At 36.8% G+C, this 17,039-nt stretch overlaps 1 protein-coding gene across 4 annotated transcripts in view; it reads left to right on the top strand.

Moving 5' to 3' along the window:
* The window catches only part of THOC2 (THO complex subunit 2), a 50,415-nt gene extending 33,743 nt beyond the window's left edge, over window positions 1-16,672 (top strand). For 2 of the 4 annotated variants that reach the window (XM_069015334.1, XM_069015332.1), the window contains 15 exons: window positions 1,377-1,534; window positions 2,401-2,529; window positions 3,026-3,157; window positions 3,241-3,425; window positions 4,155-4,339; window positions 4,636-4,738; window positions 5,106-5,542; window positions 6,390-6,448; window positions 7,954-7,989; window positions 11,997-12,134; window positions 12,485-12,554; window positions 12,630-12,787; window positions 13,416-13,492; window positions 13,594-13,641; window positions 15,810-16,672. In XM_069015334.1, coding sequence (XP_068871435.1) covers window positions 1,377-1,534; window positions 2,401-2,529; window positions 3,026-3,157; window positions 3,241-3,425; window positions 4,155-4,339; window positions 4,636-4,738; window positions 5,106-5,542; window positions 6,390-6,448; window positions 7,954-7,989; window positions 11,997-12,134; window positions 12,485-12,554; window positions 12,630-12,787; window positions 13,416-13,492; window positions 13,594-13,621 — 1,895 coding nt within the window. In that variant the 3' untranslated portion in view covers window positions 13,622-13,641; window positions 15,810-16,672. Of the gene's footprint in view, window positions 1-1,376; window positions 1,535-2,400; window positions 2,530-3,025; window positions 3,158-3,240; window positions 3,426-4,154; window positions 4,340-4,632; window positions 4,739-5,105; window positions 5,543-6,389; window positions 6,449-7,953; window positions 7,990-11,996; window positions 12,135-12,484; window positions 12,555-12,629; window positions 12,788-13,415; window positions 13,493-13,593; window positions 13,642-15,809 lie in introns of all 4 variants that reach the window. The other 2 variants (XM_069015333.1, XM_069015331.1) reach the window with 1 other exon arrangement.
* The last annotated feature ends 367 nt before the right edge of the window (window positions 16,673-17,039 follow it).

The raw sequence follows: 17,039 nt of genomic DNA, 5'->3' as shown, positions 1-17,039 counted from the left end.
TTCAGCTGGAGGAATTTTCCCAGCGTTATATCCAGAGGCAAGCTGATTATTTCAGCAGTTTGCCCATTGAAAGAAATAATCTGTAATTGTACTATATGAGGAAATTGAACAGCACATCCACTGTAGTAGTAGGTTTTATTATTTTTTAAAAACATTTATTTAAATAATTATTTTTAAAAGATACTTGTTTTTTGAAGACTGGCTTCCTGTCTATAAATTTTTGATAGAGTATTTCTACCCTTGAGAACAGGTTAGTTTTGGCAGAGTAGGTAGCCTGGTATCTTTAGCAATTGGAGACTACCTATTCTGACTGGCTGTTTCCTTGCTTTGTTTATACACTTCTGAAGCAACACATACTTGATTGTCCTATGAACTGTGATTCTCTTGATAGATTTTCTTTTTCTTTTTTCAAATGTTTGTTATAACCTTTGAGGGGTAGATACTAAAATTAAAGTCAACATAAAGGTTTTAGTTAAGTAAAAGCTGACAGTCCTTTCTTGGACAAGCTTTATTCCATGAGCATCACAGAATTGAAGCAAGTAAACCCTGGGTATTATGACTCATGGCCTGTGCAAAACCACCAGTGGCCCTCATGAGAGGATCATGAGTGTTCTTCCTTTGAAGGCATCCACTTGGCAGTCTTCAGTTCTGTACTTTCCTTTGACCTTGCTTTCGTGCTGTACATTCCTCTCAGCTTGTTTTTATGCTCCTTCTTGCCATGGGACCAGTTTGGGTGTTGAGTTTACCAAACTGGGGTTGGTCAAACAGAAACAGGTAACTCTTGAACTTGATACATTGCAGTCTTTTACTCAGTGGTAGAATGAAACTTTCACAAAAAGTGTGTGTATTGGGGTGGTGGTTTACTGAAGACTGTTCCTCTTTAAGTTCCTCTGTTTGCTTAATTGGGAAAATGATTATTAATGAATTGTATAGAGACAGCATGTTCATCAGTTTCTAAGGAAACCAAGCTGAAAGTCAGCCTCATCTAGAAAGATGAAGGAAAGTGTTCTAGGGAAATAGCAGGTGGTGTTTGCTTTGCTGATGTGCACAATTTGAGCAGGTGGAGAAGTTTACTGAAGCTTTCCCAGAACCAGTTTTTAGCCCCGTTGTGTGAAAGAAGAATTTTGCCAATAAAAAATAAACATTTGCTACATCTGCCCTGCTATTCTATCCCCACCCTCAAACAGTTGCACTTACATTACATTCACTTTTTTCTGCCAAAGATATGTCTGAAATATAAGTGGCCAAATGTACAAACACCCAGAGTATGGATGTGTCATACTGAACTTCTTGGGAAGAGGGTAGTTGAATGATAAACCATGAATTTACTCTATTTTTCTTTTCTTTTTTCCCCTTTCAACTTTTGTTTTTTGAAGAATCTACCAAAAATGAGACTATCACCAAATTTTTACAGTTGTGTATATTTCCTCGATGCATTTTTTCGGCAATTGATGCAGTTTACTGTGCTCACTTTGTTGAACTGGTGCATCAACAAAAAACACCCAACTTCTCTACACTTCTCTGCTATGACCGAGTAAGTAGCTACAACTCTGTGTGTGTATGTACATCATTGCCACTACGAACATGCCAAACTAGTGTGTCTCCTGCCTCCCAGAAGAGGTAAACAAGATCATTTTTTATGTTTCATTTTAGAATCTGTAACAATCAGAAGTTCATTTCTGTACTTCAGATCTTAGAAGCAAAGTTTTCTTAAAGCTTCAGGGGTTTATTTTCAAGAAATGTTGTTTGTGTTTTACCCTAATGAGTCTGGAGTTTCAGAGCAAAGTCATTAGCTGTCATAGGAGTTGCTTTCAGGTTTCGTAACCTTTAAGTAATCTGCATTTCCATGGCCTGCTCTAATCCTCCCATTTTTGGTGTGTGTGCTCTTCTGCAGTGGAACCAATTTTTTTATGCTTTTCCCCCACCACCAACATCCTTGGGACCCTTCTGACCCTGGCAAATGGTGCCACAGACAGTGGGCTAATTTGTGTCACTGTATCTGCTCTGATTTCATGTATCCAAAAGAGCATTTCTGCTCAAGTTGCCCTATCTGACGGACCTGTGTGGGCCAGGAAAAAAACTTCTCTCCATCAGATTAGCTAGATGTTTACTTCTGCCAGCTCAAATCATTATTAATTTGGAAATAACACAGTTATGTCAATGAAGACACTTGAACTATCAAACAGTGTGTCAGCAGCACCTGTATGCAGTGCTTGGATTCTGGGCTAAGTGTGAAGGACCAGCAGTTGGGAAACAAACAGTATTTTATAAGCAGTCTCTGTTTTATTTAGAAACCAGCTTAATGGTGGTTTAGATGAGAGAAATTGATAATTTTTGTTAGGTCTTTTGCTTTTGTAATTCAGTAAGGTCATAGTAACGTTTTTCTTGCTCTATTCAAAGGTTTTCTCTGATATTATATATACAGTTGCAAGTTGCACGGAAAATGAAGCCAGTAGATATGGCAGGTTTTTATGCTGTATGCTGGAGACCGTGACCAGATGGCACAGTGACAGAGTCATATATGAAAAGGTACAGGAAATTACTAACATGAGTTTGCTCATTAGAATATGTACTAACCATTTGTGTAATTCAGCACGGTAAAAATGGATTTAGTGAAACTGTTAGATTTAAAAACATTGTGATTGGATTTTTCTAATGGCATAATCATAGAATTGACTTATATTTTACTATAATTCATGTGGTTTTGATAGAAGTAATTTTGTATGGTGTCAAAAAATATATTTGCTAAAAAAACCCTTTCCATTTCTGATTTTCACATAGCTTACCTCAAAGATAACTTAGGGGAGCATATGGAAACTCTCCTAATACTCCTTGCACAAACTAGTTAAATTATGAATAATCTTTTCTCTCACCCACAACTAAAATTTCAACATAAATTAGCTTAAAAAAAACCTGTGAGTCTTGTGAAATGTAATCGCGTCTCATTCTTTAGAGTTTAGAATTTAGAATTACCAGTTTTGTTTCCCAAAAAAGAATTTTTTCCTCTTCTTTGATGTGCATGTAGGAATGTGGCAACTATCCAGGCTTCCTAACTATATTACGAGCAACTGGGTTTGATGGTGGAAATAAGGCTGATCAATTGGATTATGAGAATTTTAGACACGTGGTACACAAATGGCACTATAAATTAACTAAGGTAAATCAAAATGCCAAAAACCTTATATTTTTGAATGCTTTAAAAAAACCCCTCAACTTCATTAGATTTAATTTATGTTTTAGGCTTCTGTGCACTGCCTGGAAACAGGTGAATATACACATATCAGAAACATCCTGATCGTGCTGACCAAAATCCTTCCATGGTATCCAAAAGTGCTGAACCTGGGTCAAGCCTTGGAAAGAAGAGTACACAAGATATGTCAGGAAGAGAAAGAGAAGAGACCTGATCTATATGCATTGGCAATGGGGTAACAACAACTTATTTAAGAAAGTGGTTAAAAGTGGATCATGAAAGGCATCTAAAGACTCGGAACTGTTACAGTCCTAACATTTGATTTTTACCTTATCACAGAAGATTTCGCTATCCTGCATCTCGGTGCTGGCAGTGTGAATGAAAACATTCATTTTGTGCTGGATGATCACTAATTTCCTTTACAAGACTCTAGTAAAAAATAGTAAAGATTTCTACTTACAAGAGCATAGCTTAATTTTAGAGAAATACTATAGCAGCAAGGAGATAGGAGGGATAGTAAAAGGAAGAAAGCCAAGGGGCTATTGTTGCAAGACTGGTTAGATACTGGAAGTGTATATGATTTTAAAATGCTTAGTTTCGTGTTACATCTTCCTGTGGTGAATGTGGAACCATCCTCGTATGCCTGAGGGGCAGTTCAGGTTGCCCTAGCAGTTTGAAGTTTTGTCAGTCGTCAGTTTGTTCTGTGTGTTTGGCAGGGGGTGTATGTGGGGGTGTGTGTGTGTGATGGTGAGGAAGAGAGTGTGGAAGTAGGGCTGCTTCTATGTCTAGTGGGTTTGTTTGTTTTTCTTTTGAGCTCATCAATAAAGGGGGAAGAAACTGCGTATGAGTTAGGAAAAACTGTGAAATAAATAACAGATGAACTGTTAGATTAGATCCACGTTTAAGATTCAACCCATGTTTTGCTTTATGTTTGTGCATATTTAACAATCTGTGCGACTTACAGCTATTCTGGACAGTTGAAAAGTAGGAAGCCTTTCATGATACCTGAAAATGAATTTCACCACAAAGACCCACCTGCCAGGAATGCTGTACCTGCAACAGTACAAAATGGGCCAGGTGGTGCTGGGATGCCTACGTCTCTCACAATAAATACAGTTAGACTGGAAGAGGGCACTACTGAGGAGACTGGTAAACACACCTATGATTATTATATGTTTATTTTTCAGTTGAATTCTTCTGACATTCCAGGCTTCTCTCAAAATTTGCCTCATTAAGCTAAAAAGAAAACATGTAAATGTGATGCTAAATAGGATCAATGCGTGTTCTTTATTTTTACTTGGTTTTGGCAGAGGGTGTTCTGCTGCCTATTTTAGCTGTTAGCTACACATGACCTTACATGAATGTGCTCAGCTACTTGTTGTATTTTAACCAACAGGATATATAGTAACTTGTTGAAATAGACCTGTTCTGGTTTTTTTAAGCAGATAAGCTAAAGGAGAAGTCTCAGGGTGTGGTGAAAGTTATTAATAAAACTGTCAACGCTACACCGAAGGTGACAACAAGCAATGGAAACAGTGCATCTAATAGGTGAGAAAAACTATTCTCACATGTTCTCTGTTTTCTTTCTTCCAAGACACAGAAATACACTTGAAAACAACCTGCCTTTTATTTTTACTTCTGGGTTCTGTATAAATAGTTTCAATTTCCTTAAAGTTTAATAAATGGCATTATTTCTTTCAAAATACACAGTTTTACTGATCTGATGTTGTTAAATGCATCCTGTTTTAGCTAAATAAGATAAATGAGAACAGTTGCTTGTTGCTGTTCTGATAAAGAAACAGCAAATCTGAAATCTTACAGTGACTGCTCCAAACATTCTGAAGTAGAACTCCTGTGATAAAGCTAGAGCTGTGTTTTGTATCCATGCTAATTGGCCTTTTTATTTTTGATGCAGCAAAATTATTAAAGAGAAAGATGATAAAGAGAAAAGCGGGAAGGAAAAAGATAAAGAAAAAAAAGACAAGACTCCAGCTGCCACTCCGGAGATGAAGGCACTTGGGAAAGATGGGAAAGATAAACCGAAGGAAGAACGGGCAAACAAAGATGAGAAAACAAGAGAGATCAAGGAGAAAACGCCAAAATCTGACAAAGAGAAGGAAAAAGTGAAGAAAGAAGAAAAAGCTTCAAAAGAGGAAAAGTCCAAGACGGTTGTTACCATCATTGAGTCAAAGTCAACTGCAGAAAAGGAGAGAGAAAAGGAGCCATCCAGAGAAAGAGATCTAGCGAAGGAGATGAAATCCAAGGAAAATGCTAAAGGAGGAGAAAAGGTGCCAGTAGCTGGGTCCTTGAAGTCACCTGTTCCCCGATCAGAAACATCAGAATCTGAAAGGGGTAAGTTTGAATATTTAGTTTCTGTTCTTGTCTAGAAAAATAGAATGTGTCACTTGGAAATCACTGAATGTCAAAAAATGCTAGAGAAGTTGAGAGAGAATCTCTATGTAGTAAGAAAGATTTTGGCACTGGCTTTTCAGTACAGTAAATATCTAAAGGTCAGAATAACTTCAAAAGGCAGTCTATGTGAATGTGTGAACTTCACACATCTCCAGTGAATGCTTGTTCTCGCAAAGCTTGTCATTTTTTACTGTGTGAATGGTCTTTTATTAAAATGTATTAGTATAACTTTGGCCGTGCAAGTTTTGCAAAAGTGTAATGCAAAAACTTTGTGTGTACTCTGAGAGCTTCATGACAACCTTTGAATTGGAAGAAAACAGGGAAAGTAAAAGATACAGGCCTTTGCATCCTTAAGAAGGATGCAGAAAGCTTTATCAGTCCCTTGTATTAAGGGTTAGCAAATCCTTAAGTTATTATCTGAGGCTGATGTTGAGTTTTATATTTGTGCTGCTTCAGGCAAACCGCAAGGGCAGGCTGTGATGCTTTTCATAGGGTGCACCTGTTCAAGGTCTTCATAGCAATTCCAGAGTTCAGATACTGACTTCCATAAAATTGAAGTTTGGAGTGAGCATAATTTGCATCAGTTTGTTCACATTACACCTTTGCTGCAAACTTTCACAAAGATGGTCAAGGCATGCTGCTAACTCTAGATAGCTTAAGGAAAACAAAATTCACATAGTGGTAAGAAATCTAGCTTTAATTATGTTGGTACTTCAGAAAGTGATATTATTTGATTCTCCTCCTTTAACTGTGTTTTAATAATGCCATTGTTCTGTTCTTTCCTCAGAACAAAAACGCCGCAAAGTTGATACACATTCTTCTCCATCACATTCCTCAACAGTAAAGGTTAGTATAGCCTGAGGAAGGCAGCACCCATGTTAGGCTCACAAGTTTGGGATGCCAGTATTCGACTTCCTTCAAGTTTTGTGCCAAGTATACACTGGAACCACTGGAGGTTTTATGTTGCATTACAAAATGCATTCCTTTTCTTTATTGGCGGACTGTCTTTTTTTCTATAAAAATATTTTTTAATTAACCAAAATAATGCTTCAAGGACCTAGCACAAATTTTGTAAAATAGTGTTTGGAAATTTCAAGAGAATTTTTACACAGAAGTGCCTCATTGCTTTAAGCAGTCAGATTTTTTGGAGTGCAATGGTAGCTACAAGCAAATGAGTCTTTGCAACAGAGTGGAGCATATTTTTCTGCACTTCTTTGAAGAATCTGTAGCACTGAAGATTCCTGGATGATACGGGATGTACGATACCTCTGAATTCATCAGGCTTCTTGATGAGCATCATACCGATATGTGCCTTCTAAGGAGGAGTCTTGAAAGGAGTTCCATTTTAAAGTCTCCTTGGTGATCAGTTCTCCTGTAGTTGTGTATATTCAGTGCGCATGCAGCTTCTGTTGTACCTTCCCTTCGAGGTTTGTTTATTTCCAATGGGTTCCCACCATGTTGAGCCCTGCGTTACGATAAAACCAGATGTGGCCACCAAGCCTCCTACCCAGCAAAGAGAAACCCCAAGCACTCAAGCGCAGCACAAAACCATGGGCGTAGCCTACTTGAAGACTCAGGGTAGCCATTCCTTGCTCCATATTTATATTATTTCTAAACCATCTATGTTCATGGAATCTTTGAATTTGCAGTACGTTGAACATTTAAAACTGTAAGTTACTAATACTTCATCAAGAGCACTGTGATGGATTATGTGGGTCTTTAAACTTCACCATCTTACCAACTTTAGAACAAGCTCTTCTTTTTTTTCTGTTTTTTCAGAGTACATCTTTTTCTATGTAAGATTTACTTGAAAGATTTAACTTAATTTTGGAGAATTCAAATAGCTTTTACTAGTTTTGAGGAAACAGGTGACAGTGATAACTACTCATAATGATGAAGTTTTTTATAAATGGCAGCATAAGGTCATTCTAGAGTGACTTCTACCACATTTAACTGAAAGTGGAGAAGATACAGGTTTAAAAGTATTTAAACCTGTTTCACCTCTTGTTCAGCTATATTTAGAGTTAAGACTATTTTTTCTTTATACTTTTGTCTGGGCAGGAGAGTGTGTTTTCTCTGTTCTAGGAAGAGTTAGATACAGCCTTATTTTGGAATTTATTTAATAGCAGAGTCTAGAGAATAGATAATGATTGTCTTTTCCCCCCCCCCCCTTCTTTCTTTTTAAAAAGTATTTCAGTTCCTAGCTTTATTTAGAGTACAGTATTAACATAAGATTTTTTCCAGAAGGAGTAGCTGTTTTTTGTTTCAAGGGTACGGCCGTGCTTCCCAAAGTCCCTCTGGTTTCTGAAAACTATTCCAGCTCACGTGTCATCTCCATTCATTTTCTACAGGACAACCTCAACGAACTCAAGGACTCTTCAGCAAAGGTTTGAATCTTTTAGAAACCAGCCAAGTTTATTTTCATATTTTGTTGCAGAGAGAAGTTAACTTTTGCTCTTGTGGCAAACTCCCATCAGAAAATTCCAATTCCATTCCTGTAAATACTAGCGTAGTAATAGAGGGATGGGTTTTTATGTCCTGGTGTGTAAATCCTCTGTACAGGAGAGACAGTTGGTAATGTAGAAGCAACATAACAAAAATCCCCTGAATTTACCTTTCTGTCAATATTTTGAAGAGATGTAATATGTCAGTGTCTCTTCTATTCCCCTCTAAAGCTGGTGAATACACAGAAATGTCCTTATGATTAAGCCTTTCATTTGACTGAAAAGCTGATAGGATAGCTAAAATAGTTCTTAGAATTGTTTGAGGGGTTTTGAATATATCAATTAAAGAACAGTAGTTAGTTAAAACAAAGAATATTTGAGATGCCCCTGGAATATTGATACTCTTTCCCCTTACAACTGTATTAATGTTCTAGTACTATAGTATTGTGTTTCTAAGCATCACAGACAACCTCCTGAATTACCATCTTTGTGTATTTACTTCCTGTAAATGCACTTCAGCTTCATTATCTTAGGAGAAGCGATACTAAAGAATCTTTCAGGAGTTCATAGAATCCCAGATTGGAAGGGACCTCAAGGATCCAGCCTTTCTTGGCAAAAACATGGTGTAGGCAAGATGGCCCAGCACCCCGTCCAGCCAGATCTTACACGTGTCCAGTGTTGGGGAATCCATCACTTCCCTGAGGAGATGCTCCAATGGCTGATTGTTCTTGGTGTGAAGCGTTTCCCTCTTGTGTCCAGTTGGAATCCTCCCATGAGTAACTTGTATCCATTACCCATTATTTTTCCGTGTGACTTACTGCTTGTTAAAAGGGCATCTCTCTTGGTAGCCACCCCTTAAGTACTGGGACGTGGTGATGAGGTCTTCCCTAAGCCTCCTCTTCCCGTGTTCTCCCTGCCTTCCCTCTCATGTCAGGCTGCCCAAGCCTTGGATCAGCCTTTGTGGCCCTTCTCTGGACCATCTCCAGCCTGTCCACTCTCTTTTGTATAGCAGGGACCAAAACTGAACACAGTGTTCCTGGTGTGGCCTTACAAGCACTTGGAATATCGTATTTTAGACAGATTCTGTAACTATTTTGTTGGTTTTTTAAAATTCAAGCACATTGTAACTGTTGTAGAGTAATAGCCACTGTACACCCGCTGATACATCAGGGGATGTGACTGATGGGAATTGGATCAAATCTTCTAAAGTAAAGTCTTTGGTTACACACTCAGTTCCAGTGTGTAACTAAACTGCACAAAGATTTATCACTTGGAAAATGCTGGCCATTTGGACTTTTTGGATACTTTTTTGGTTTACCTAGGATTCACTTACTTTAAAAATGTGTTATGGATTTCCATTTTCTATTCTGTATTTACACTGTTGTTTTTAGTTGTAGCTAGCTTTGTACAAAGTGTTCAGAACGCTTTGTATGTTTTAAATCAAAATAGCTGTGATTCTGTAATGGACACTTGCTGATGGATTTTTTTTTTTTAAATTGAATCTTTCCAATACCAACTGTATCTGCTTATAGGGATAGTGTATATGGGAAACATCCTTTAGTCTTACCACTGATGAAATTACAGTGTCTCTAGATTGAATCCAGATACTCTTATAAATCATCATTGTCATCATCATATCTTGTATATTTAAATTTTTTTTAATTAGAGAACTGTAGTATTTGTCTTGAGCTCACCTCTGCATGAAGGGTGCTATATGGGAATCTGTAAAATCTCACTTTTTCTTTCCTTACTATATGAGTCAAGATTCAGCTGGTTAATTGAAAATTTGCTTATGTTTTCATTACTTAAGCTAAAGTTTTATATAAAAATATTTATTTTACTTATTAGCACATTGATTTAATTAAGCAGGCAATGAAGCTATTTGTAATTAAATTATCAGCAAACAGCTTTATTTTTCTAGTTAATTTGAAAAGTTGTGTTTTAGAATTAACTATAATGTGTTTGTGTAGACTTAGGTGGAAGTGTATTACAGTTGTGTGACCTTTTAATGGATTTATTCTTCAAGTGTTTGGGGGATGGGGGGTGTCCAACCCGTTTCTTCCTTTTCTAAATGCTATTTTCTAAACTTTCTCACTTAATGAACTAATCTTCACTCTTCAGTGCCGTTCTAACAGACTTAAAGCACTTCATGACAATGTTCCCTGTACATGGTGTAAGACAAGTTAAATGTCCTTCTTTACTTCCATGTACTTGTTTGGGAAAGGGATGGGATGTTCAGAAGCCTGTAAGATTTATGAGTTCAGCTTCCACTGAAAGTTAAAAGTATAGTGCTGTTGTCTGCTTACAGACTTTTTTTATTCCTGACTTGGCTCAGTTTCTGGAGCCAGACAATGGAAATACTGGTTTACACTGCAGGTGAAATAAATAGTGCCAGACTTGAATTAGGTTTTTTCTTTCTTTGGCATTTTTCCAAGTTACAAACCACACAGAAGCACCCAAAATTTAATGTGGTGTCAGATGGCAGCATTTCTAGAAGCAAGTTGATAAAGTCTTTCTGGTAAAGATGGGGAAGGATGGATGTAGTTTTCCAAAACCCTGCATTGGAATGGTAGAGGAGCAGTGCAATCTGTTGTGAACAGCCATGAGAACACAAGAAATGGAATAGGAGAAAGAAGAGCTACGAGTTTGCTTTCTCCTGTGGAAAGCAGCTCTAGACAACTGAATGGGGCTGTTTAGAAAAAACATATTTGTGTGTCATTGTCAGCAAAGAAGAGAGCAGGGGTAAATTTACTTGTGGAATGGCACTGTAGGAAATGGAATAAGAAAAGAGGAATGAGGGAAAAGAGCAAAAAGAAATGTCTAGTGAAAGAAGTATTGAAAGTTCAGTCTCTGTTGTAGGATAGTAAAATTCTAGTGCAATAATAAAAGAAAGAGACCTAAATTTTTTCAGTGTGACTTTTAACATAGGTTCACTAACATCAGGTTTGGTAAGTTAAATGTTTACTGAAACTGGAGAAGGACAGGATTAATTAAATTTTGAAAGTTGCTTGAAACACTAATTGGTTTGGTTCAAGTGATATCTTGATTGTTTTAAACTAATCTTCCACTTACCTCTTTTGTTGGTGTCCTTTTAAGTAAGGTGTGTCTCTCTAAAAATAAATGCAGAGAACATTTTAATAAAGATACTTTTGTCCCCAAATAAAATTGTTAACTTACAGAACTGGGGGAAGATTGAAGTGTACTGATGTAAATCTGTGTGCTGATGTAGCTTAAATACCAAGGGAAGTGGTTTTAATTTAAAATTTGCTCTTAATATTTCTTAGATCTAACTATATAATTGTATTTAAAAAGACAGATATAGTTACTGTACTGTATCCATTTTTATGTAACACATGCATTACCTGTTTTATGGAGCTTACCAGAATTGTTTAGAAGAGACAGTGGAATAACAATCTAGAACACATTACAGAAAAAAACAATTCTATGTTCAGCTGTTTTTTCTCATTTGAAGGTTAGAAATTAGATTTAAAGACACATTATTCAAAGTATTGTCTTAAATACTTTGTCGATAAAGATTATTCTTTAAAAATAAGTTATAGCATGTTTAAGCAGCTGATTCCATTCATTTATTCCAGGCAAGATTAGAGGTGTTAATTGAGTCCATTAACCTTCATACCCTGTTTCTTTAGCCCATGTGTCTGATTTGTGTTCATGCATCCAACTAGTCCTGGTGAACAGTTTTGTGTGTATTTAATATAAATGTCTTGGTTAAGAGAAAATATTCTTGAATTTCCAGTGTTGAGTAAATAAGCTGTAGGTTAAATTATAGATGATGAGTTTGAACGTGTCTTCAATCACTCTTTGTTTTGCTAATAAAGTATTTATGTTTAATATTTGAGCTAGATCTGATATGTTAGAATAAGACTTCTTTTTGTTTACACACATAGGAATACATATTAATACTTGGTGATGTTGCCTTAATTTAACAGCACTACGTAAACCACACTACTCCAACACTGTCCAAGAGTAAGGAGAGAGAAGTGGAGAAGAAAGATTTGGACAAGTCAAGGGAAAGATCCAGAGAGAGAGAGAAGAAAGATGAAAAGGACAGGAAAGATCGAAAAAGGGTTGGTGACATTTTTAATGAACTGGTTTAGACAGTTGGTTTATGTGCTTGGAAAGCTTTCTGTTCTAAGCCCTTGAAGTAATAATTGGCTGTACAGCCCATCTGAGCACAAGTGATCTCTATCAGAGGTGGCATTTTTGTTCTGTTACTCTTTCAAAGGTCGGTTTGCAGTAAGGCATTCAAACCTCTTCACCCTCCAGACCAATCTCCAGAAACTTCACACGAGATGTAACACCTCAGTTACATCCTAAGTATTCAAAAATTAGTTCTCCAAAATAAGAATATAAGCAGGTGCTACTTCAGGAGTATGTTTTAGTCTGCTAACATCTGCATAATTGTATTTGGTGCCAGGATCATTCAAACAGTGACCGAGAGGTACCGCAGGATTCAACTAAACGACGCAAAGAGGAGAACGGCACAAGTACGTATTTTACTTTTTGTGTGTGTTTGTCAGGCTTTACTTGTTGTGAATTACAGCTTTCTGTTCTGTTTTTAGCTGGTTCTTCAAAACACAGCAAAAGTGAAAGTCCTTCTGATTCCCCTCGCTTAAATGAAAAAGAGAAGGAGAAAAACAAATCAAAATCTTCAGGAAAAGAGAAAGGTGATTCAATCAAGGCAGAAAAGATGGAGAAGAGCTCCTCTGGTAGCAAAAAGGTAAAATAAGATGTTCTTCTCTTGCTGATTTGTTTTTGTTGCTGACAGACCAAGCTGATATTTTTTTCCTAAAATTTATTGCTGTTTAATAGCCTAAATGCTGTGAATGTGTAAGAAAATGCTTTTGAACTTCGGTATCTTGTAGCTTTAAATATCTCAGCAGTCACTCCTGGCAGGAGCAGGATAGTTTGGAGGACTAGTTCATTTTGGCAGTACCCAGGAAAATTCAGAACTTATACTTTAGGTTCTGAATAATATAAAATATTTGCAGACTACTTTGGTAAGCAAGTAGATGAAAGTAGGCTTAACTTAAATATAAACTAGTCCGTAATTCAGATTTCCACGTGCATGTGTCAGCACAGTTTCTTTTGGTGAAAGCCGGTGTGTTGCAGTTATATTTGTATTCAGCAAACAGTAGTTCCCAGTTGCAGCCCTGTGGCTGGCACTTAACAGAGAATTGGAAGAGAAAGATAAAATAATCTCAGAAATCACAGAAACTGAGTATTGTCATTTTGAGTGATGATATTTTTAGTTGTGTCCAGTTATAACATTAAATATTACGGTCTTCCTAAACATCCTGTACAATGGGTACCATAATAAGCTATTTCCCATATGTGTATTTTTAAAGGAATCAAGACATGATAAAGAAAAAGCAGAGAAGAAAGAAAAACGGGACAGTACTGGGGGGAAAGAAGAAAAGAAACAATATCCTTTTAAACACTGACATTTCAGAAAATTTCTGCAAATGAGCTTCCCTTTATTATATGTAGCAAAGGATAAATCTTTTTCCTTAACGCTGAATCTACTCATAAATCTTCAGACAAGCACAGATAATGAAGATTCTTTCAGGCAAGGTAAAAATGTTTGTGGTTTAATTTGTTTGATTCGACATCTCCTGTGGGTCCTGTTGACTGGTAAAGGATATACAGATAAAACAGCTTGAAATCACCCAGGGTGTCAGGGTGGTGTTTTGGGATTTTTTGGTTGTTTTGTGGGGATTTTTTTTTTTTTTTGGCTGATTGTGTTTCACGTTGGGGGGTTTTTATGGGTATGTGTGGTTTTGGGTTGGGGGTTTTTTTTAATTACTATTTATTATTATTTAAAAAATATTATTACTACTATTATTTGTAATTTATTATTACTCCCCCAGGGGAAAAATATTTCCCCATCATCCTCACAGAGATTATATAGATGCTCAGATTTTTGGGGGGGGGAAAAAGTAGAGGCGCAGGGGATGTGCACATCAGCAGTGTTTGGTGGAGTTGCATCTTCGTTGCTCTTCCCAAGAAAAGTTGCCATACAAAAGCAGAGGTGGGTCCTTGTCATTCTGATAGTCATCAGTCTCAATAATCCACATGTTACTTAACAATATCTTGTCTAATATGTTTCAAACTCAAGTTTTGTATCTTCTTCTTCAACAAAACCAGTAGCTTTTAAACCACAGTGCTACATAGTGCAGTTAGTCAGCTCAGTGTCTCTGCATAATCTTTAATCTGGTCAGATCTGAGGAGGAAGAAGATAAAGGAAAACTTTGGCATGGAAACATGGACTATTTAAAGAAAGAAAAGAAACTAGGGTATTTTGAGTAACCCTTATTCAGACTGGATCTTTTGGAAAAATCAATTGTTCTTTGAAGTTGATGGGGCTCTGAATGGTTTGGGCTTTTTTTCAGACCTATGCAGCTATGTGGACACTCTGAGATTTGTTCTATGGGTATGAGGGTAGGAGTTTTTTCTCCTCTGCTTTGAGACATTTTAAGAGTTTTGAAATGTTTTGTTTTCAGTTATTTAGGAAGGAAGGTGTCCCAGTGAACTTAAATTAGTTCACCTGATCTATCCAACTTTAGTCAGAGACTGTTATTAATCTTTATGCATAAGGCAGGGTACAACTTCACATTTTAAGGAGAAAAAAAAAAAAGAAAAAACAAAATTTGAATGTCTGAGAAAAGTCTCCACTCATGGATTGTGACCTCAGAGCAAAGGGGGCTTATTTCAAAAAGGATCTTGTGTTCCATTTGGTGTCAAGGCTCATTCAGCCACTGCAGTTGAGGGCACATACGTGAAGGGGCTTGGGTAACAAAGCTGATACAACATGCTCTTTGGTTATAAAAAGGTGGGACTTCATGTTATTGCTTCTTAGTACTATTTCTTTTTACCTTCTTGAAGTAATGAAAGATACTTCTGTGAACAGTTTCTAAGCTGAAAATTATGAGCATTCTCTGGAAAGAATTTGCTGGAATTTTCTTGACACTTTGTCCTTCATAGCCATTATTGTCTGATCACTGTGGAGTGATCCCAGTTTTTTCCCTATTCTTTTAAATGCTACTTTGGAACAAAAGAAAAAAGGCAGTCTTGGGAGATGAAGTTCATTACTGAGCACTTACGGCTTCCTTAATAATAAAATGTGAAGTTTTGTCTTGACTAGCAATTCAATATAAAGTGAGTATTATCATTAAAATAGTTAAAAAAGCACAACTGTGTTCTGCTGACTGTAAGTAACAAGTGCTCAGGTAAATGTCAGTTGTACCATGGAATTCATGTCCAGTTGTGTAATGGGCTAAACTGGAGCATCTGGCCTGGAACGCTGACAGCACCCCACTGTGTGCACAGTGAAGTGTGAAAAAGTGCTTTTTATAGCAACACAGTTGTGGAATCTCATCCTGTGCTCCTGTTAAATCTTTGATACCGTTCTTCCTAATAATGTACAATGTCTGATTGACTGCATTTATTTCTTGCCTAATTTAGAGGTAGTAACATTTTGAGGGGGTTGCACCTCTAAAGGAGTTTATACCTTCTCAAGTGACTACCTGTTTCCTATTTGTATGTTTGAATCAGTTTCACTACTTACAGAGCAGTGCTCATATTAATGTAGTTCTTGCTGTGGAATAAGGTAGAGTTAGGGAATGATGAAAATAGTTTTATTTCCCCCCTCATTCTTTGAGTTGTGAATGGAATAAATACAAAGCTGTGAAATCAGTATTCATATGAACATCTGATTCTAATTATGTACACCTTCGTTGCAGGTGACACTGAAATGGGAAGATATCCAGCTGTGACCAGAAATGTATTTTCCAGAGTACAGATTGCACAGAAAATTGTGAATGAAGAGGACCCATCTGCATCTCCTTAAATTATTCAGTTCTCTGCTTTATTTCCCCATGCTAAGGACTTAATTGTTAAGTTGTACATTACTGTATTTTTAACTTGTTGCTTAGTTTCTTACACATTTATTTTCAGTACCTGGCTGAAAGTGTTACCTATTCCATATTTTAGCACAATGTGCTGCAAACAAACAGTTGCCATAGTGCAAATGAGGTTTCATGTGTACATAGTTCCACTTTAGTTTGTCGAAAATACTGCCTGAGTTTAGTAATTCTTTAAATTTGAAATTGCATTCTTTTAGATGTTTGAAAACCACAAATAAACAGTTATTGAACCTTTTTGGATTTACCTCATTTAAACTCAGTTTTTATTTATTACTTGGCCTGTTTTTAATATCAGTGACTAAAAAAAACAAAGTTAAGTGGGAGCACTGTTTTCATGCAATGCTTAGGGATTATTTGTATATTGTGTATAAGGTTGACTTGTTTAAAGAAACAATGAATGAACCCTGTCCTATCCCATCCTAAACCTGTGCTCAGTTGTCCCCGTCACACCTTTTGTTTGTCATGTCGTTTTTAGATTGATTGGAAATGCTCTCTTCAAAACTGAAATAAATTAAGTTTCAGTTACAGCTACAGGAGCTTTGTATTGCTGAACTTTAGTCTGAAAATTTCACAATGACGTTTTTAAAAAAAAAAAAAAAAAGAATTTTTTATCTGCTAAATTCTACCGGTGTAACCTTTTTTCTAAATAAACAATAGTTTTCTCAATGGGTCGTAACTCATTCTCTGTGTGGTCACTTTATTACTTTTATGGATTGTTATGAAAATTGGATGTTAGTTGGAATTGTGGGGGAAGGTGGTTCCTGTCTTTGCTGAGGAGCCCTCTGTCCCTGCCCTTTTTTAGATGCCAAGGGCTGGTTGCAGAGTGTGGTGCCTGCTGTGAAGTGACAGATGTGCCACCCTTCTCCAGCGGTTTCCAGGAGCTCAGGGTTTGCCTTCCTGCACTCAGTCAAGTTTACACCTTTCTTTTGAGCCATTTGTCCCTTGTCCAAATGCCATTAAAATCTCGGTTTTCTATCAAATATTAATACTATTAAACATGAGGACTTGTCTCTTAAATATTTTGGGGTTTTGGTTGTTAGGGTTTTG

Source organism: Aphelocoma coerulescens, chromosome 4A (genome assembly GCF_041296385.1).
Source record: "Aphelocoma coerulescens isolate FSJ_1873_10779 chromosome 4A, UR_Acoe_1.0, whole genome shotgun sequence".
NCBI classification, from domain to species: domain Eukaryota; kingdom Metazoa; phylum Chordata; class Aves; order Passeriformes; family Corvidae; genus Aphelocoma; species Aphelocoma coerulescens.
This window is presented reverse-complemented; position numbering and strand designations above follow the sequence as displayed.